The sequence below is a fragment of the Scyliorhinus canicula genome, chromosome 6 (assembly GCF_902713615.1).
Source record: "Scyliorhinus canicula chromosome 6, sScyCan1.1, whole genome shotgun sequence".
Lineage (NCBI taxonomy): Eukaryota > Metazoa > Chordata > Chondrichthyes > Carcharhiniformes > Scyliorhinidae > Scyliorhinus > Scyliorhinus canicula.
In genome coordinates, this window is record NC_052151.1 from 118,675,455 (window position 1) to 118,696,312 (window position 20,858).

The following is a 20,858-nucleotide window of genomic DNA, read 5'->3' on the forward strand; positions in this document are numbered from 1 at the left end:
CGTGCAGGGGCACCAGTTTGGCAGCCCTGGATACAGCGCCCCTGAAGCTCCCGCCGGCACGATACTCCACAAGCCCAATAGTGGTGGCGACTTTGCGGATCTGGGGCCAATGGAGGAGGCACATAGGGGAAGAGAGAGCATTGGTTTGGTCCCTAATTTGCAACAATCACCGGTTTGCCCCGGGGAATATGGACTGTGGGTTCCGAATATGGTGTAGGGCTGGGATTGAGAAGATGGGGATCTGTTCTTAGAAGGGAACTTCCCGTGTAGGAGGTCATTGGAGAACTTTGGGCTGGCAAGAGGGAATGATTTCAGGTACTGGACTTTCTACACAAACAGATTCCATCCTTCCCACACTTGCCACTGAGGGGGAAATCCAGGACAGGATAGTGACCAGTGGATGAGTGGGGAGAGGAGGGTCTCAGATATATAAAGAACTTATAGGGGCAGAGGAGGCGCTGACAGAGGAGCTGAAGCAGGAAGAGGAGCTCTGAGATGAGATAGAAAAGGGCTTACAGGTGGATCCGTTGAGTAGGGTAAACGCGATCGCAACATGTGCTAGGCCCAGCCTGATCCCATTCAAGGTAGTCTGCTGGGCTCACATGACAGCTGCTCAGAGGAGTAAATTCTTTGGACTGGAGGCCAGGTGTGCAGGAGGACCAGTGAACCATGTCCATATGTTCTGGGCATGTCCAAAACTCAGGGGTGCTGGCAGGGATTTGCAGATGATATGTCCTGGGTACTGGAAACAAAGTGTGGTGATGAGTCCAGAGGTGGCAATTTTTGGGGTTTCGGAGGACCCAGGAGACGAGAGAGGCTGACGTTCCAGCCTTGGCTTCCCTGGTAGACCGGCGACGAATACTGCTGGCATGGAGGGACTAAAAGCCTCCAAAGTCAGAGGCCTGACTATCAGACATGGCAAGCTTCCTCAGTCTGGAGAAAATTAAGTTCACTGAGAGGGTCACTAGCAGGTTTCGTCCAGAGGTGGCAACCATTTAATCGACTTCTTTGTGGAATCATCAGTGGCAGGGGGCGAAGAGCATTAAGCATAAAGGAACCTCATGTTCCCTTAACTAGGTCAGTTTGAGGTCAGGTGCCCTTGTTCTTAATTCCCCCATGAGGGGATTATTTCTGCAGACCGACCAAACAAATTCTTCAATGCCTCAGATCAGCCTCAATCTTGAACACAGGAAGATTCAAACTCAGTTCTTAAGCCCCAGTCTTCACTCTGGCCAAACAGCATCAAGCCTGCTCAGAACAAGATTTTGATGTTGAAATGTTCGATTCCCAAATCCTGATGGAGCTCAAAAGCAGAATAATGAGATTGGAGGGCCTTGAGCCCCAATTAAAAATCAGATTCCATCTGTATCACTTACCTGCAAACATTTGGATAACCAAGACCTGAATGAAGTTGAAGCACCAGATCAGATCTCTGGGGGATCAGCACATGTCAGTTCTTAAGTCAGACAATGTATTCCCTTCCCAGAGACAGGAAACAGTGTTCCCACTCTGCAGGGGGTGGGGATTGGAATCCAGTAAACAGCCCCACCAGGAGCTCCCTGACCTACACCCCCCCCCCCCCTCCACCACAGTGGGTGTTTGGGGGGGGGGGGGGGGGGGGAGGAACTGAAGCTGACTGAAAATTAACAGCCCTTCTAAAAACAACCCTCAATTAGAAGAACCATTCAAGGAGATGTGGTTCTTGGAGCTTTTGGAGTGCACAACTCCCAGCCATTATTTCCATGGACTCAGACTAACAAAATGCAGAGACCAATCATCTCCCAGACACAAGGAATCACCACTTTATTGAAAATTAATTTGATCGCTGGGTGAACAGAGTTAGATTGCGTTTCCTGTACAGGAACAAGGTGATCAATAAAGCAGAGATCAGAGAGACAGCTGTCACAGTCAGGGTCACGATCAGGACCACCTCAGACTCCACACCTACAAACCAATGAGAAGCTAATGGTTAGTGAAGGAAACAGAGGGGCGAATAGAAACCAGCAGTCAGCCAACTCACCACCTGGAGACCTCTCCTGCATCCTTCCCTCAATCAGAGAGTCCATTGCCAGGTTGGTCACATCAGTATCCAGAATGATCAGGGGTCCAAGTGAGGCCTCAGCCTCCCACTTCAATCCAACTTCACTCTCTGCAATATCAAACATTCCAGTTAGAGAGGGGAAAAGGGGAAACCCCCAACATCTAGAGGATCAATGTCCTACCAGCTTCAGCTACAAGATCTCTCCTTCCTCTGGATCCAAATCGCAGCTCCCTTGTGGCACAGTTACCCACACGGCAACAGGCACAAATGTCAATGCTCGATTCCTCCAATGGGGCCCAGCTAAGCAAGACAAAAATCAGTCAACCAACTGTATTGTGCATCACTTCTTCACAAAAGCTCAGAGAGAGAGCACGGGAGAGGGCTTACATATTCTGCACCTTCTGGAAAGTACAAGCTTTGTTCCTGGAATCTCTCCGATCTACTGGAGCTACTTTCAGGTGACAGGTGATGAATATCTGAGAAACATAAACATGTTGTTATTTAATGACTCCCTCCCAACACAGAGACCCCCAATGATCAGTTTCCTCTTACCAAGGAACGGTCATCTCCAAAGAAACGGAATGCATCCAGGTCAAACCGGAGCTTGTCCATCTCCCGCTCGCCACTTGGCAACACAAAGGTTGAAAAGGAGTCCTCAGCTTGGCTGTCCAGGAGGCAACTGAAGATTGATTAAAAAGGGACATGAAGTGAATCAAGTGAAGCCAGAGAGATGGGAACAGCTGGAGAAAGTAGAGAGCTCCTTACCCATTGTAGTCAATAATGCTGTATCTCGGGGTAGAATCCTTGTCTGGGCTCAAAGTAGCTACACAGCGGTCAATGTAGAGCTTCAGGGGCATGTGGTTGCTCATTGAAACAGAGGCCTCAAGGTGAATGAGGTCACCCAGGTAGTAGACAGTGGAAGTGCGCTCTGTAAGCCAGTCACCTGAAGAACAAGAGGACAAGGGTTGGAGACAGTGGGTGTCACTCCCAGTGAGTGAAGAGAGGAAATCACTCCCCATCACATACCATTCATTAGGCGCAGAGAGAATGAAAGATGTCCTTCTCCAGACCTGGTGGAGCTGAATGGGATCCAGGTAGGCCTGATGGGGTTACTGCTCACATTGCCCTTCCTGGAAAGACAGCAGAGTCATTTTAGGACAACTTCAGAGAACACCAACAGCTGTGGATCTTATTCAGCATCAAATAAAGATTCTCACCTAAAGTAACGACACTCAATGGGAACGACAGCTCCATTCGTTCTCACAATGACAGATCCATGATACTCTGGGCTGTGGGTCAGGTGGGTGTTATAGATCAGGAAATCTCCAGACATCTGAAAGACACCAGGTTAAGGAATGAAGAACTGATCTGAAATGAGCAAGTTCTACACAGGGGTTAACAATAAACTCACCCTATCCAATTAAAATAATTCAAGGAGATTGGCAGGGTCAGTGCAAAGAGGCTGCTGGGCCCCAGCTGGAGAGTCTATGCGGGGAGGGGGAGGGGGAGGGGGAGGGGGAGGGGGAGGGGGAGGGGGAGGGGGAGGGGAGGGGGAGGGGGAGGGGGAGGGGGAGGGGGAGGGGGAGGGTCAATCGTTTAGGACAAACACAATTTCTTCATTGAGCAGCTCATGAATCTTAGGAATTCTCTATCCCACAGAGCTGGGAATGCTCAATCTGAGGATATTCAGGACAGATGGATTTATTTTTGGACATTAAGGGAATCAGAGGGCAGCACATTGGCAAGAAGAGGCCCTGCTGCCTCACAGCACCAAGGTCCCAGGTTCCATCCTGGCTCTGAGTCACTGTGTGGACATTCACTCCATGTTTGCATGGGTGTCACCTCCACAACCAAAAAGATATGCAGGCTAGCTGGATTGGCCACAGTAAATTGCCCCTTAATTGAAAAAATGAATTGGGTACTCTTAAATATAAAAAAAAAAATTAACAATCATGTTGCGAGGACAGGGACATCCAGCTCTGATCTTAATGAATGGGGAACAGGCTGTCCAGCCTCATCTTGTTATTAGTGTTGCTCAGCAACCTTCAGCCATTTATACAAAGAGAGATCATTAGCACAAGACCAGGGTCAATTAACAGGGAATTGATTCAATAAAGAGGACAGCTTCAGTTAACAGGAAAAGGAACCACAAGTTGACATGGAGCCTGGAAATAGAACAGTTTTAATCCAGGGCCCCCTTGATTCCAATGACTGGGAAATGGGAAGTGTGGAGTTCCTCTTCGGTCCAATCCATCTGAATTCCCATTTCATTATGTTCATAAACACCCAACCCAATTGGATTAAACTGGACTGAAACCTCCAATTCAATTGATGTGAATGAGGGAGAAATATAGCTGAAAATCAACAAGAGGAAAAGCTCAGAGGAACCAAAGGGAAGCTTCCAGACCAATGAGGTTGATGAGACTCATACCAGTGGAAGCAAAGTACAATCCATAATTAGAAAGCTAGTTTGGGGGTTTAAGACACAGGAGACCAATATCGCCTCAATATCAATGACATCTCACCAAGTGTTGGAATAAAGAGTGTAGAACAATCTCCAGCCTAAGTTTAGAGGCTGAGTTGAGGTTTGACATTACCTGCAATTTGCTGCCACACTCATGGAGCCCATAGTCAAAGAGGACAGTGTGGTTCTGAGAGTAGATCCTGGTTGGCAGACAGCCTGCTGCCCCCAGGGTCAGGTCAGCAGCTTTAATAAGGTGCCTGGTTCCAAATAAATCCAGCTGGACCCTGACCAACAGCTTTTCCTCTGCACACTGCACCATCACAGTCCGCAGTGGAGACACACTTTGACCCTCAGACACACGGAAATGGGAACCAAAGGGAGGAAGAGGGACTCTCTGAGGCACAGAGGTGGCTTTGACTCTGCTCCATGGAAACCTCTGGCCCAGAAACTGTTGCCAAGTATCAGAGGAACAAACAGCTCCAACTAACAACAGCACTGGGAACAAAGCCCTCACTCCAAAATCTCCCATGATACCAAACAACTGAACCATCCTGTCCACCAGGGAGCAGCACCTTTTATACTCACAACCTGTACTCACCTGAACTCTTTTGAGGTCAATCAACTAATTATACTCAAAGAAACAAGATCAGGGACAAATTTAAAGGGGCCACTCCTGATAGGGGCACTGCCCAAATAATATTTTTTGTTATTGTCACAAGTAGGCTTACATTAACCTATTGAATGTAAGTTAATGAAGTCACTGTGAAAAGCCCCTAGTCGCCACACTCCGGCGCCTGTTCGGGTAATTGGAGGGGGAATTCAGAATGTCCAATTTACCTAACCACACGTCTTTCAGGACATGTGCGGGTAACCAGAGCACCCGGAGGAAACCCTCGCTGACACGGTGAGAACGTGCTGCTTCTGCACAGACAGTGACCTGCCGGGAATCGAACCTGTGACCCTGGCGCTGTAGCTACAGTGCTAACCACTGTGCTACCGTACTGCCCCTAGCAGTTCACAGGTAGGCTTACATTAACACACAATGAAGTTACTGTGAAAATCCCCACGTTTCCACATTCCAGCGCCTGCTCGGGTACACCGAGGGAGAATTCAGAATGTCCAAATCACGTAATAAGCACACTTGTGGGAGGAAACGGGAGGACCCGGAGTAAACCCATGCAGACACTGGGAGAACATGCAGACCCCACACAGACAGTGACCCAACCCGGGAATCAAACCCGGAACCCTGGCGCTCTGAAGCAGCAGTGCTAACCACTGTGCTATCGTACTGCCTAGGCCCAACCATTTTTAGCAGTTTCGTCAATCACCGTCCTTCCATCATAAGGTCAGAAGTGGAGATGTCTGTTGGTGATTGCAACAATGTTCAACATGATTTGTGACTCCTCAGATACAGATAGAGTGTAATGTGGTAAAATGTGAACTTGTCCAGTTTGACAGGAATAGTAATAAAATCTTTATTGTCACACATAGCCTTACATTAACACTGCAATGAAGTTACTGTGAAAAGCCCCGAGTCGCCACATTCCTGCGTCAGAAGTGGAGATGTCTGTTGGTGATTTCACAATGTTCAACACCATTTGTGACTCCTCAGATACTGAAACAGTCCATGTCCAAATGGAACAAGACCTGGAAAATCTCCAGGCTTGGAATGACAAGGGGCAAGTAACATTTATGCCACCACAAGTGCCAGGCAGTGACCATCCCCAATAAGAGAGAATCTAACCATTGCCCCATGACATTCAACGGAACCACGGTCCACAAGGCACAAGTCAAGAATGTGATGGAATACTTTCCCCTTACCTGGATGAATGCAGCTCCAACGACAGTCAAGAAGCTTGGCACCATCCAGGACAAAGTAGCCAGCATGATTGGCATCCCTTCCACAAATATTCAGTCCTTCCACCACTGATGCAAAGTATCAGTTGTGTGTACCATCGACAAGATGAACTGCAGGAACTCACCATGGCACCTCAGATTGCAGCTTCCAAACCGAAGGCCACTACCATCTAAAAGGAAAAGGGCAGCAGTCACCTGGGATCATCACCACCTGCCAAGTCACTCACCGTTCTGACTTGGAAAGATATCGCCCTGCCTTCACTGTGACTGGGTCAAAATCCTGGAACTCCCTCCCTAATAGTACAGTGGGTGCACCTACTCCTTATGGGCTGCAGCAGTTCAAGAAGACAGCTTGCCACTACCCTCACAAGGACAATTAGGGATGGCAATAATTGCTGGCTAGCAATGCCCACATCCTGTGAATTAATTATTTAAAAATTAGTTATTTTGGTTTTTGGTTCCTCCACAGGGATTGTAACAATGGACAACCAGGAGTTCCCTGCGTACCAGTGTTGTTTGTGAAAGGATTGATGGAACCTCGGACTGAAACTGCAAATTAATGAATTCATCTCTACTCTGTGGGGTGCCCTTTACTGTACATGTATGAACTTTTCACGATCCTACACTTGCCATCCAGTGTTTTGTGCTGTTTGATCATGGTTACTGGTGAATGTGCTGGGCTCATTTTACTTGGGCAAAGATGTCCCTGTTGATGATGCCAGAATGGAGCTGACTTTGTGATAAGTGACATCGACGTGCAACATTATTTCTATGTTCAATTCCCATTCTGGCTCTGTTCTCAGTCTCCAATGCTCGTCCAATGAAGATCCAAAGAAACCTGAGAATAGCGCCCCATGAGCATTTATCATTGGGACTCAATAAGGATTTCAACATTTTGAGATCGGAATTATTGCTCCTATGTTTTGGGCACAGTAAGAAGTCTTACAACACCAGGTTAAAGTCCAACAGGTTTGTTTCAAACACGAGCTTTCGGAGCACGGCTCCTTCTTCAGGTGAATGGAAAGGCTTGTTCCAGAAATGTTTATATAGACACAGTCAGAGATGCCCCGGAATGCGAGCACCTGCAGGCAATCAAATCATCAAAGATGCAGAGAGAGAGGTAACTCCAGGTTAAAGAGGTGTGAATTGTCCCAAGCCAGTTCAGTCGGTAGGCCTCTGCAAGTCCAGGCTTGTTGGTGGGGGCCGAATGTAATGCGACATGAATCCCAGATCCCGGTTGAGTCCGCATTCATGCGTGCGGAACTTAGCTATAAGTTTTTGCTCAGCAATTTTGCGTTGTCGCGTCTCCTGAAGGCCTCCTTGTAGAATGCTGACCCGGAGATCAGAGGCTGAATGTCCTTGACTGCTGAAGTGTTCCCCAACTGGAAGGGAACAGTCCTGCCTGTTGATAGTCGCACGATGCCCGTTTATTCGTTGTCGCAGTGTCTGCATGGTCTCGCCAATGTACCACGCTTCGGGACATCCTTTCCTGCAGCGTATGAGGTAGACTACATTGGTCGAGTCGCACGAGTATGCGCCGCGTACCTGGTGGGTGGTGTTTCCACGTGTAATGGTGGTGTCCATGTCGATGATCTGGCATGTCTTGCAGAGATTACCCTGGCAGGGTTTTGTGGTGTTGTGGTTGCTGTTCTGAAGGCTGGGTAATTTGCTGCAAACAATGGTTTGTTTGAGGTTGCGCGGTTGTTTGAAGGCCAGTAGTGGGGGTGTGGGGATGACCTTGGCAAGATGTCCATCCTCGCTGATGATGTGTTGGAGGCTGCGAAGAACTACGACATCTTCTTCGCAGCCTCCAACACATCATCAGCGAGGATGGACATCTTGCCAAGGTCATCCCCACACCCCCACTACTGGCCTTCAAACAACCGCGCAACCTCAAACAAACCATTGTTTGCAGCAAATTACCCAGCCTTCAGAACAGCAACCACAACACCACAAAACCCTGCCAGGGTAATCTCTGCAAGACATGCCAGATCATCGACATGGACACCACCATTACACGTGGAAACACCACCCACCAGGTACGCGGCGCATACTCGTGCGACTCGACCAATGTAGTCTACCTCATACGCTGCAGGAAAGGATGTCCCGAAGCGTGGTACATTGGCGAGACCATGCAGACACTGCGACAACGAATAAACGGGCATCGTGCGACTATCAACAGGCAGGACTGTTCCCTTCCAGTTGGGGAACACTTCAGCAGTCAAGGACATTCAGCCTCTGATCTCCGGGTCAGCATTCTACAAGGAGGCCTTCAGGAGACGCGACAACGCAAAATTGCTGAGCAAAAACTTATAGCTAAGTTCCGCACGCATGAATGCGGACTCAACCGGGATCTGGGATTCATGTCGCATTACATTCGGCCCCCACCAACAAGCCTGGACTTGCAAAGGCCTACCGACTGAACTGGCTTGGGACAATTCACACCTCTTTAACCTGGAGTTACCTCTCTCTCTGCATCTTTGATGATTTGATTGCCTGCAGGTGCTCGCATTCCGGGGCATCTCTGACTGTGTCTATATAAACATTTCTGGAACAAGCCTTTCCATTCACCTGAAGAAGGAGCCGTGCTCCGAAAGCTCGTGTTTGAAACAAACCTGTTGGACTTTAACCTGGTGTTGTAAGACTTCTTACTGTGCTCACCCCAGTCCAATGCCGGCATCTCCACATCATGCCTATGTTTTGGGACAGCAGGAGCTGGTAATAATAGCGCTGTTGCAATTTACAGCTCCTCCAGATCCATCTTTTGTTTCTGATCTAATTCCTGTCCCCTTTCAATTTGCACCATTCACCCTTTTCTCATTTTAGTCACTTCTGCCTTCTAACCTATCACAGACTTTTGTTCTGTTCTCCCCTCCTCTCCCCACCACCTTAAAACTTGTTATATTCCTAAAGCCTTCCAATTCCCAACAAAAGGTTACTAACCTGAAACATTGACTACGGGAGCAATTCTCCCAAAACATTTCTAAGTGTGTCTCTGGTGGGAACCGAGGGGCTGGTTTAGCTCACCAGGCTAAATCGCTGGCTTTAAAGCAGACCAAGCAGGCCAGCAGCACGGTTCGATTCCCGTACCAGCCTCCCCGGACAGGCGCCGGAATGTGGCGACTAGGGGCTTTTCACAGTAACTTCATTGAAACCTACTCGTGACAATAAGCGATTTTCATTTCATTTCATTTCATTTCAATTCCTGCCGGGTGGTTTGGCGCAATGCAGATCGCAATCTACCTACAATTAGAATGTTGTTTGGAGGTTGGGGTGAGCTGCACCCTGATTGGGGGGCGCAGAGCTGAAGACGCCGGCAGGTCCGGCTCCTTCGAGACCGGGGCACCATTCTCAAAGGAAGATCTGATCTCAGACAAACGCTCAGCCCCCCACCCCGCCCCATTGGCAGTATCAGCACCCCGCCCAGATGAGCGACAGCTTGCTATGGGGATGGCAAAATGCACCGCCCCGTGTAAGAACTGCCAAGGTGCCAGGGCACTGCACTGCCATGTTTCCGACCACCTGAGAGCTACGATGGTCTCCAAACCCACCCCCATCTGCGCGGTCATCACTTTATTTCATGTGTGGACAGGGGCGAACCCCAAATCCAGCTCCTTGCCTGCTCCAAAAACCAATTGAAATTCAAATTGAATCCTATTCATGGTCCCCACAAGTGAGACAAACCAGAACTGAGCCATAAGGCAGAGCAGATGCTACTCTTGATCTTGGCCAATTACCTATTATTAGAAGTTTGTTTGGAGGTTGGGGTGAGCTGCACCCTGATTGGGGGGTCGCGGAGCTGAAGGTCCGTCTCCTCCGAGATCGGACAACATTCTTAAAGGAAGATCTTATCTCAGGAAAACTCTCAGCCCCCCACCCCGCCCCATTGCCAGTGCCAGCAACCCTCCCCAGGTGAGCGACAGCTCGCTATGGGGATGGCAAAATGCACCACCCCGTGTTAGAACTGCCAAGGTGCCAGGGCACTGCGTTGCCATGTTTCTGACCAGCTGAGGGCTACAATGGTCTCTGAACCCACCCACCCTCATCTGCGTGGTCATCACTTCATTTTTTAAAATTACTTTTACTGAGTTATAAAGCTAGGGCTCAGAGTGTGGACAGAGGCGAACCCCTAATCCAACTCCTTACCTGCTCCAAAAACCAATTAAAATTCAAATTGAATCCAATTCATGGTCCCCACAAGTGAGACAAACCGGGCGCGATTCTCCACAAAGGCGGAGAGTCATGAAGGCTGCCACGAAACCGGCCGTGTTTAACAGCAGCCTTCGCGCCCCCTCCCGGGACCCGATTCTGCTCCCCGTTCGGGGCTTGCATCGCGGCCCCGTGAACTCCGGCATCGCGGGCTTAACGAATTTCGCTAAGCCTGCGCGCCAAAGTTAGCGACGGCTGACGCATATGATGACGTCAGCCGCGCATGCGCGGATTGGACGACTCCAACCCGCGCATGCGCGGATGACGTCATCCACGCATATGCGTCAGACCCCCGCATGCGCAGTCCGTAATGCCCCTCAGCCGCCCCGCGGACTTATCCTGCGGGGCGGTGGAGGGATAAAGAGTGCGCGGGAATCGGACCCGCTGCCCACGATCGGTGCCCACCGTGGTGCGGCCGTGCCAATCGGTGGCATGGTTGTGCAGAACGGCACTTTGCGGCCGTTTTCACGAACTGGTATAGCAGGTGTATTAAAAATCGTGAAAACGGCCGTAAAGGCCTTGGAAATCGGCCCATCGGCCAGGGGAGAATCGCTGCTCGCCGTAAAAAAACGGCGCGCAGCGATTCGTGTCGGGGGGCGGGCGTGGGGGGGGGGGAGAATAGCGGGAGGGCATCGGACCAGCGTCGCCGTAAAAATTTGCGCCGCCCGCTATTCTCCGCCCCGTCGTGAGTGCGGAGAATTGCGCCCACCAGATCTGAGCCACAAGGCAGAGCAGATGCTGCTCTTGATCTTGGCCAAAAGGCCGAGAAGCGATATCACTTCTGATCTCCATCATTCTGGCTTCACATTGCGCCGGCGGGTGGGAGAATTTCAGGAGCCAGGAGAATCTGGCTTAAAACAGAACCTGCGTATTTAAATAAGGGTGTTCGGCACGAACCAACATGGCAGCTGGAGCGGTCAAGGAACATCGGAAATTGTTCGACACCCTCCGCGAATCCCTTTTCAGGCCTCTCCCAGGATTTTCCCGACTTTGCAGAATTTGCGCTGGGAGCAATGCGCTGGAGAATTGCCCCGCTGCTTCTCTACCGGTGCTGCCCAAATATTTCCAGAAGTTTCTGTTCATGTTGTACATTTAATAACTGAACTTGTTCAACATTGCTGATTTAACTAAATACAAATAACAGACTGATGCTTGAGCAAGATTTCTTTACATGTGCCAGGCATTGGTTGCTGTAAGCACATTGAATCTTGTGGAAGTTATAATTTGCCTTCTGGAATCTTTTCACTTCATAGTCTTTCAGAAACGTAAACAGCATTTTGTCTCCAGCACAAGTATGTTTAATGTTGTATGTTCATGTTTTTCAGAATGATGACTGTTTAGTGCCTGTTGATGACCCAAAGGCCGCCAGTGCCACAGAGGAAATAAATACTGTGACTTGTTCTATTACGATGCAGGAGTACTTTGCCAACAGAATGGCTCAACTGAAAAAATCAAAAACAGGGCATGAGATCGATCGAAGCAGTGCTGTTCAGGAACTCGAGGGAGATGATTTGAATTCATTCGAAGAAGTAAAAATTAAATCTCAATAAAGAAAAAACGCTGCAGAGGAGATGCTGAGGGGATTTGTAACTTCAACCAACTGTCTCCCCCCACAAAACAAGTCGAGGGTGAAGGTGATGGAGAACTAAATAGTGGTCTGATAGAAGACAGCCCAGTTAAGGAAAATTACCAGACTAAAAGAAACTCCAGAAAAAGCAGAGTAAATCCTTCAGTGTCACTCATCCAGAATATTTGTCCTTCAGGAGAAGTTGAATCTGTTCCTCTACATTCAGGGCGTTGTAGCCTTACAGCGCATTTGGATTTAAATTTAAGCAGTGAGCTTGGTACTGGAGGATGGAATACTTGAAGTAAGGAAAGTGATTGAAAGCATGTTAAAACAATTTTCTTATAAATGCGCAAAATAAAAAGAGTATGTTTATTTGTGGGTATTGACAATAGAGGCTACGATCAAACGGCCTCGTAACGCCCGACTCGGTGACGCGACAAGGCCATTAAACCTGGGACGAGGCCTCTCGCTAGATTTGTGACGCTCGGAACGCCTCGCGAGATCTCGTGAGACGTCACAATCTGGATCTCGCCCTCACTGGGCGGCATCCGGATATACATCTCAAATGGTCCATTCGGCTCATTTAAATATGTCGGGGTCCAACTCCCACGAGGAACGGGAACTGGCAGCCCCGCCTGGGAGACGTTGCCATGGCGCCGTTTAGCACTGGTCCACAGAAATGGGGGCCAGTCGTAACGGCACCTGGGGGGGGGGGGGGGAGGGTCGGATGGCACCCTGGCTCTCCCTCTAGCACCAAGACAACTTGGCAGTGCCTAACAGTTGGGGGGAGGGGGGGGGGGGGTAAAGGGTGGGTGTCCTGAAATGGAGCGGGGGGTGGGGGGGGCTCGAAAGCGGCATGAAGAGGCGGGTCCCTCAGCGACCCCATAGCCGAGTGACCTCATTTGGTTGGGGACGGGGTGGGGGAAGAGTGAAATTTCCTGTGGGTGGGGGATGTGGGGCCCACAAACGGGGACAGGTGGAACAGCACTTGGGGAGGGGGTTCCCCTAGGCGATCAGTGACCCGCCCCAGGTAACTGGACAGGGTGGGACCCTGGCACTGATGCCACCCAAGCACCTTTGCACTACCAGCCTTGCACCCTGACAGTGCCACTTGGCTACCCTGGCACTGCCACCTCATCATCAGCCTGGCACTGCCAGTGTGCCCATGTGGCGCTGGCAGGGATACTGCCAGGCCGGTAGTGCCAAGGTGTCCAGAACTGTTGGCCATATTATGGGCAGCACAGTGGTTAGCACTGTTTCTTCACAGCACCAGGGTCCCGGGTTTGATTCCCAGATTGGGTCACTGTCAATGCAGAGTCTGCACGTTCTCCCTGTGTCTGTGTGGCTTTCTTCCGTGTGCTGGGTTTCCTCCCACAAGTCCCGAAAGAAATGCTTGTTCGGTGAATTAGACATCCTGAATTCTCCCTCAGTGAGGCGAACAGGCGCGGAGTGTGGTGACGAGGGGATTTTCACAGTAATTTCATTGCAGTGTTAATTTAAGCCTACTTGTGACACCAATAAAGATTATTTATTATGGTTTTGTTGGGGGAAGGGGGGATGGTCTCTGGTTCCCCCTTTGGTCCCTTCCCGTGTTCCGTCCTGATTTTTCCCTGGGTACCTCCCTTGCTGCTCCCCTTTCTCCCACATGGGGGTGTGGTTGGCCGGGCCACCCTGGCACCGTTTACACTGGTCTTCCACCTCCAGGAAGAACCTGTTCATGTGGGTTCTGGTTAGGTGCGCTCTGTGGACCACTTTGTACTGCATGAGGCATAGCCTTGTGCAAGAGGTGGTGGAGTTCGCCCTGCTCAGTGCTTCACTCCAGTCCCCACCCTATGTCTGTCCCTAGTTCGTCCTCCCACGTCTGTCTTGCTCCATGTAATGGTGTTCTCACCTTCCTAACAGTTGTCCCTAAATGTCCCCACAGTTCCCCTTCTCAATACTGTCCGCGTCTAGTAGTTCCTCCAGCAACAGAAAAGAAAATGCTGGAAAATCTTAGCACGTCCGGCAGCATCTGTAGGGAGAGAAAAGAGCTAACGTTTTGAGTCCGATGACTCTTTGTCAAAGCAGATGCTGCCAGACTTGCTGACATTTTCCAGCATTTTCTCTTTTGTTTTGGATTCCAGTATCCGCAGTAATTTGCTTTTATCCAGCAGTTCCTCCAGCAATGTGTCTCTCAGAACCCGAGGGTACCTCGCCGTCTCCTTGCGGAAAAAGTTTTTGATTTGCAAGTGTTGGAGCTCCTGTCCGTTCGGTAGCTCCAGTCTTCCTGTCAGCTGGTCCAGGGTTGTGAGTCTGTCCCCCATGTAAAAGTCCCAAATCGCTAGTGTCCCCCCCGGCCTGTCTCCACTTCTTAACAGTGGCATCAAGCATGGCTGCTGGGAATTTGTGGTTACTGCATATGTGGGCCATGGTGGACATCTCAGTTAAACCGACGTGCTGTCTCATCTGGTTCCAGATTTTAACATGGCTACCACCCCTGGGCTGGATGTATACTTTGCCAGGGTGGTTGGAAGCACAGTCGTGACTAGGGCTCGGAGGGTTGTTCCTGTTCAGGAGGGCTACTCCATTTCCCCCCTTTCTTTGCCCTGCTCCCTTACTCATTCCCTCACTCTCTCGACTGTGGCTTCCCAGTGGTGGTATTGCAGGTTCGGAAGGGCTCAGCCTCCCGTATTTCTTCTCTGCAGTGTAGTTTTAGGGATTCTTCCCCACACAAATGCCATAATCATTTTATTTATTCCTTGGAAAAAGGCCTTCGGGATGATTGATCTTCTCACTGGTACTGAAATTTCAGAGTTAATGTTCCTCAACAGTGAGGCTTCTAATTGAGAGAGCTATGGGGTCGGAGAATTGCCCGCGGCCGGTGTCAATCCCGCCCCCACCAGTGTCCCAAATTCTCCGCCCCCTAGATTTGGTGGGGGCGGGAATTGCGCCACGCCGGTCGGCGGGCCCCGCAGTGTTGATTCTCCGGCCAATGTCCCGCCGCTGACAGGCTTTTCATGCCAGTGTGGTTTAAACCACCTCCAGTACCGGCGGGATTGGCGGGCTCCGGGTGATCTGATCCTGGGGGGTGCCCCCACGGTGGCCTGGCCCATGATCGGGGCCCACCGATCGGCAGGCGGGGCTGTGCCGTGGGGGGCACTCTTTCTTCCACCCAGCGTGGCCTTCACCATGGCGGGGGCTGAAGAGACCCCGCCCCTGCACCAGTATGACGTCAGCAGCTGCTGACACACAGCGCATGCGCGGAATTCCGCCAGCCCACGAAGGTCTTTTGGCCCCGGCTGGCATGGCTCCAAAGGCAGTTCGCGCCGGCCGGCGGAGCGGGAGCCACTCCGGCGTGGGCCAAGCCCCTCAATGCGAGGCCTTGGACCCTAAAGGTACGGAGAATTCCGCACCCTCGGGGAGGCCCGCGCCAGAGTGGTTCACACCCCACTATCCCGCCAGGACCACCCCCCCCCCCCCCGCCCTGCCGGGTAGGGGAGAAGCCCGGCCCAGATCTTCCCCTTAATCACCCCCCTTGAAGTACAGATCCAGTTGCTCTTTCAAAGTTCAGATAATGTGGTTCAGATTTGACCAACCAGACGTGTGAAGAAATTTGTTGTTTCCCTGAAAAGTGGTTTTGCTAACTATTTTAACCTCAATTTTGAATATGTGTACTAGGTGTTTGTTAAGCTTCCTATTTTCAAGAACAATCCCAGCATCTCCAGTCTCCTATTACGATGGCAGACCAGACGCTAACAGTGGCTAGGAGACTGGAATAGTATTAAAATGTCTTTAAAATCAGAGAGTCATACAATTTACAGTGCAAGTGGCCATTCAGCCCATCTGAGTCTACATCGGCTCCTGAAAGAGTATCCGACCCAAGCCCACACCTCCTCGCTATTCCTGTAAACCAGCAATCCCACAACTTTCAGACACTAGAGCAATTTAGCATGACAAAACCACCTAACCTGCACATCTTTGGACTGTGGGTGGAAATTGGAGCACCTGGAGGAAACCCACAGACACAGGGAGAATGTGCAGACTCCACACTGTCAGTGACAGATGGAAATCGAACCTGGAACCCTGGCTCTGAAGCTAGTGTTATCCACGTGTGCTTCCATGCCCCCTCGTGACACTTCCCTGTTCCTCCACCTCTTCCTAGACTCAAAGCACATCTTGGCCCTGATGCCCCACCTAATGTTCCCTTAACTAAATGGTAATTTTGAGGTCAGGTGCCCTTGTTCTTAATTACCCCATGAGGGGATTATTTCTGCAGACCCACCCTCCCAAATCCTTCAATGTCTCAGAACAGCCTCAATCTTGATCACAGGAAGATTCAAACTCCGTTCTTAAGCCCCAGTCTTCATTCTGGCCAATCAGCATCAAGCCTGCTAAGAACAAGATGTCTCATTTGACGTTTGAATGTTCGATTCCCAAATCCTCATGTGAGAGCTCAAAAGCAGAACAGATCAGATTAGCCTCAATTAAAAACCATGCAGTTATCAGATTCCATCTGTATCACTTACCAGCAAACAGTTAGATATCAGAGACCTGAATGAAGTTCAGGCACCAGATCAGATCTGGGGATCAGTACATGTCAGTTCAACAGTCGCAGATTGTATTCCCCCCCATCTGGGGGGGGGGGGGGAGAAACAGAGTGTTCCCCTCTCCGGGGGCAGATGATCCCCTGGGAGGGGGAGACAGCCCCTGTAAACAGCCCTACCAGCCAGGCTCAGCTCCACAAGGAGGTTGCAGACCTGCTCACACCCACTCCTCCACACTGGGTGGCCCAATTTTTTGGGGGGGGGGGGGGGGGGGGAGGGAAAGAAAAAGAAGAGAGGGAGACATTGAAATAAACAGAAATTAACACCCCCAAAACCAACTACCCTCTCAAGTAGAAGAACCATTTTTCAGGCAAGGAGGAGATGTGGTTCTTGGAGCTTTTGGAGTGCACAAACCCCAGCCATTATTTCCATGGACTCAGACTAATGAAATACAGAGACCAATCAGCTTTCAGACACACGGAATCACTGCTTTATTGAAAATTAATTTGATCACTGGGTGAACAGAGTTTGATTGCGTTTCCTGTACAGGAACAAGGTGATCAATGAAGCAGAGATCAGAGAGACAGCTGTCACAGTCAGGGTCACTATCAGGATCACCTCAGACTCGACACCTACAAACCAATGAGAAACCAATGGTTAGTGAAGGAAACACCAAGGGGGAAATGGAAACCAACAAGTCAGCCAACTCACCACCTGGGGACCTCTCCTGCATCCTTCCCTCATTCAGGGAGTCTGTTGCCAGATTGGTCATATCAGTATCCAGAATGATCAGGGGTCCAAGTGAGGCCTCAGCCTCCCACTTCAATCCAACTTCATTCTCTGCAATATCAAACATTCCAGTTAGAGAGGGGAAAAAGAGAAACCTCCACCATCTAGAGGATCAATATCCTACCAGCTTCAGCTACAAGATCTCTCCTTCCTCTGGATCCAAATCGCAGCTCCCTTGTGGCACAGTTACCCACACGGCAACAGGCACAAATGTCAATGCTCGATTCCTCCAATGGGGTCCAGCTAAGCAAGACAAAATTCAGTCAACCAACTGCATTGGGCATCACTTCTCCACAAAGCCCATCCCTTGAGAGAGAGAGAGAGAGAGAGAGAGAGAGAGAGGGAGCTTACATATTCTGCATCTTTTGGAAAGTACAAGCTTTGTTCCTGGAATCTCTCCGAGCCACTGGAGCTACTTTCAAGTGACAGGTGATAAAAATCTGAGGGAAACATCAACATGTCGTTATTTAATGACTCCCTCCCAACACAGACCCCAATGATCAATTTGTTCTTACCAATGAACGGTCATCTCCAAAGAAACGGAATGCATCCAGGTCAAACCGGAGCTTGTCCATCTCCCGATCGCTACTTGGCAACACAAAGGTTGAAAAGGAGTCCTCAGCTTGGCTGTCCAGGAGGCAACTGAAGATAGATTAAAAAGGGACATGAAGTGAATAGTGAAGCCAAAGAGATGGGAGCAGCTGGAGAAAGCAGAGAGCTCCTTACCCATTGTAGTCAATGATGCTGTATCTCGGGGTAGAGTCCTTGTCTGGGCTCAATGTAGCTACACAGCGGTCAATGTAGAGCTTCAGGGGCATGTGGTTGCTCATTGAAACAGAGGCCTCAATGTGAATGAGGTCACCCAGGTAGTAGACAGTGGAAGTGCGCTCTGTAAGCCAGTCACCTGAAGAACAAGAGGATAAGGGTTGGAGACAGTGGGTGTCACTCCCAGTGAGTGGAGAGAGGAAATCACACCCCATCACATACCATTCATTAGGCGCAGAGAGAATGAAAGATGTCCTTCTCCAGACCTGGTGGAGCTGAATGGGATCCAGGTAGGCCTGATGGGGTTACTGCTCACATTGCCCTTCCTGGAAAGACAGCAGTCATTTTAGGACAACTTCAGAGAATATCAACAGCTGTGGATCTTATTGGGCATCAAATAAAGATTCTCACCTAAAGTAACGACACTCAATGGGAACAACAGCTCCATTTGTTCTCACAATGGCAGATCCATGATACTCTGGGCTGTGGGTCAGGTGGGTGGTGTAGATCAGGAAATCGCCAGACATCTGAAAGACAACAGGTTAAGAAATGAAGAACTGATCTGAAATGAGAAAGTTCTACACAGGGGTTAACAATGAACTCACCCCATCGAATTAAAACCAGTCTCAAGGGGATTGACAGGGTCGGTGCAAAGAGGCTGTATTTAATCATTAACAGCTCATGAATCTGAGGAATTCTCTATCTCAGAAAGCTGGGAATGCTCAATCACAAGAGGATATTCAGGACAGATGGATTTATTTTTGGACATTAAGGGAATAATTTTGAGGACAGGGACATGAGAGGTTGCGGAAAGTCCAGCCCTGACCTTAAATGAATGGGGTACAGCACTGATCTTAATGATCAGGGACAGGCTGGAGGGGCTGTACAACCTCATCTTATTAGTCTTGCTCAGCAGTCTCCAGCCATTTATACAGAGAGAGATCATTAGCACAAGACCAGGATCAATTAACAGGGAATTGATTCAATAAAAGGACAGCTTCAGTTAACAGGAAAAGGAGCCACAAGTTGACAATAATACAGAGCCTGGAAATAGAACAGTTTCAATCCAGGGCCCCATTGATTCCAATGACTGGGAAAGTGGGAAGTGTGGAGTTCCTCTTTGGTCCAATCCATCTGAATTCCCATTTCATTCTGTTCATTAGCACCCAACCCAATTGGATTAATCTGGACTGAAACTGAACCCTCAGTTGGATTGATGCAAATGAGGGGGAAATAGAGCTGAAAAACAACAAGAGGAAAAGCTCAGAGGAACCAAAGGAAAGCTTCCAGATCAATGGGGTTGATGTCATAACACTGAAGAGGCTCAGACTAGTGGAAGCAAAGTACAATCCAGAACAGGAAGCTAGTTTGGGGGTTTAAGACACAGGAGACCAGTATCCTCAATATCAATGACATCTCACCAAGTGTTGGAATAAAGAGTGCAGCCCAATCTCCAGCCTAAGCTTAGAGCCAGAGTTGAGGATTGACATTACCTGCAATTTGCTGCCACACTCATGGAGCCCATAGTCAAAGAGGACAGTGTGGTTCTGAGAGTAGATCCTGGTTGGCCGACAGCCTGCTGCCCCCAGTGCCAGGTCAGCAGCTTTAATCAGGTGCCTGGTTCCAAATAAATCCAGCTGGACCCTGACCAGCAGCTTGTCCTCTGCACACTGCACCATCACAGTCTGCAGTGGAGACACACTTTGACCCTCAGACACACGGAAATGGGAACCAAAGGGAGGAAGAGGGACTCTCTGAGGCACAGAGGTGGCTTTGACTCTGCTCCATGGAAACCTCTGGCCCAGAAACTGTTGCCAAGTATCAGAGGAACAAACAGTTCCAACTAACACCAGCACTGGGAACAAAGCCCTCACTCCAAAATCCCCCATGATACCAAACAACTGAACCATCCTGTCCACCAGGGAGCAGCACCTTTAATACTCACAACCTGTACTCACCTGAACTCTTTTGAGGTCAATCAGCTAATTATACTAAAAGAAACAAACGCAGGGACAAATTAAAAGTGGCCGCTCCTGATAGGGGCACTGTCCAAACAATAATAATAATTTTTGTTATTGTCACAAGTAGGCTTACATTAACCTATTTAATGTGAGTTAATGAAGTCACTGTGTAAAGCCCCTAGTCGCCACACTCCGGCGCCTTTTCAGGTACACGGAGGGAGAATTCAGAATGTCCAAATTACCTAATAGCACATCTTTCAGGACATGTGCGAGGAAATTGGAGCACCCGGCGCAAATCCAGACAGACACGGGGAGACCGTGCAGACTCCGCACAGACAGTGACCCAAGCTGGGAATCGAACCTGGGAACATGGTGCTGTGAAGCAACAGTACAAACCACTGTGCTACCGTGCCGCCCCAAGACAAGACAATACCCCTTACAATTACCCCTTAAACAATGCTAATTAATATAGTGACACATTAACCCTTAACTGCTATCTTTATTTCCAGTCAAACAACAAAACCATCTCAGGTCACAATCCATTTTTAAATACAGTGAGCACTCAGGAATGCTTGCTATATAGAGTTGTCTTGGATACCCCACTTTGTGAAAGAGAGATCTTTTGAGACTGTTTGAAACAAAGAGACCTGACACCCTGTCAGAGTAATGCTGAATTTCTGAC

General features: G+C 49.5%; 2 protein-coding genes across 5 annotated transcripts in view; both read right to left on the minus strand.

Moving 5' to 3' along the window:
• The window catches only part of LOC119967443 (zona pellucida sperm-binding protein 3-like), a 28,634-nt gene extending 23,582 nt beyond the window's left edge, over positions 1 to 5,052 (minus strand). Inside the window, exons 1-5 of the mRNA XM_038799992.1 lie at positions 4,639 to 5,052; positions 3,259 to 3,374; positions 3,068 to 3,171; positions 2,807 to 2,984; positions 2,594 to 2,720 (exon numbers count right to left, since the gene is read on the minus strand). Coding sequence (XP_038655920.1) covers positions 2,594 to 2,720; positions 2,807 to 2,984; positions 3,068 to 3,171; positions 3,259 to 3,374; positions 4,639 to 5,034 — 921 coding nt within the window. The 5' untranslated portion in view covers positions 5,035 to 5,052. The remainder of the gene's footprint in view (positions 1 to 2,593; positions 2,721 to 2,806; positions 2,985 to 3,067; positions 3,172 to 3,258; positions 3,375 to 4,638) is intronic.
• LOC119967441 (zona pellucida sperm-binding protein 3-like) lies at positions 1,780 to 20,130 on the minus strand. 4 transcript variants are annotated; one of them, XM_038799988.1, is made up of 9 exons: positions 19,709 to 20,130; positions 18,627 to 18,742; positions 18,438 to 18,541; positions 18,177 to 18,354; positions 17,966 to 18,092; positions 2,429 to 2,517; positions 2,223 to 2,341; positions 2,021 to 2,149; positions 1,780 to 1,944 (listed from the first exon to the last, which is right to left on the minus strand). In XM_038799988.1, the coding sequence occupies exons 1-9, from the start codon at positions 20,123 to 20,125 to the stop codon at positions 1,814 to 1,816; spliced, it is 1,410 nt and encodes a 469-aa protein (XP_038655916.1). In that variant the 5' UTR covers positions 20,126 to 20,130; the 3' UTR covers positions 1,780 to 1,813. The 4 variants fall into 4 exon arrangements, with proteins under 4 accessions (XP_038655916.1, XP_038655915.1, XP_038655914.1 ...); XM_038799987.1 differs by lacking the exon at positions 2,429 to 2,517 and adding an exon at positions 17,802 to 17,890; XM_038799986.1 differs by lacking the exons at positions 2,021 to 2,149; positions 2,223 to 2,341; positions 2,429 to 2,517 and adding exons at positions 17,373 to 17,501; positions 17,575 to 17,693; positions 17,802 to 17,890.
• Positions 20,131 to 20,858: the final 728 nt, after the last annotated feature.

Coding starts and splice junctions, on each gene's coding strand:
- LOC119967441 (XM_038799988.1), bottom strand. CDS start 20,125: ATGGTTCAGTTGTTTGGTATCATGGGGGATTTTGGAGTGAGGGCTTTG. Junction 18,743..19,708: donor AGTGTGGCAGCAAATTGCAG/GTAATGTCAATC, acceptor GTTGTCTTTCAG/ATGTCTGGCGATTTCCTGAT. Junction 2,150..2,222: donor AGATCTTGTAGCTGAAGCTG/GTAGGACATTGA, acceptor TTGATATTGCAG/AGAGTGAAGTTGGATTGAAG.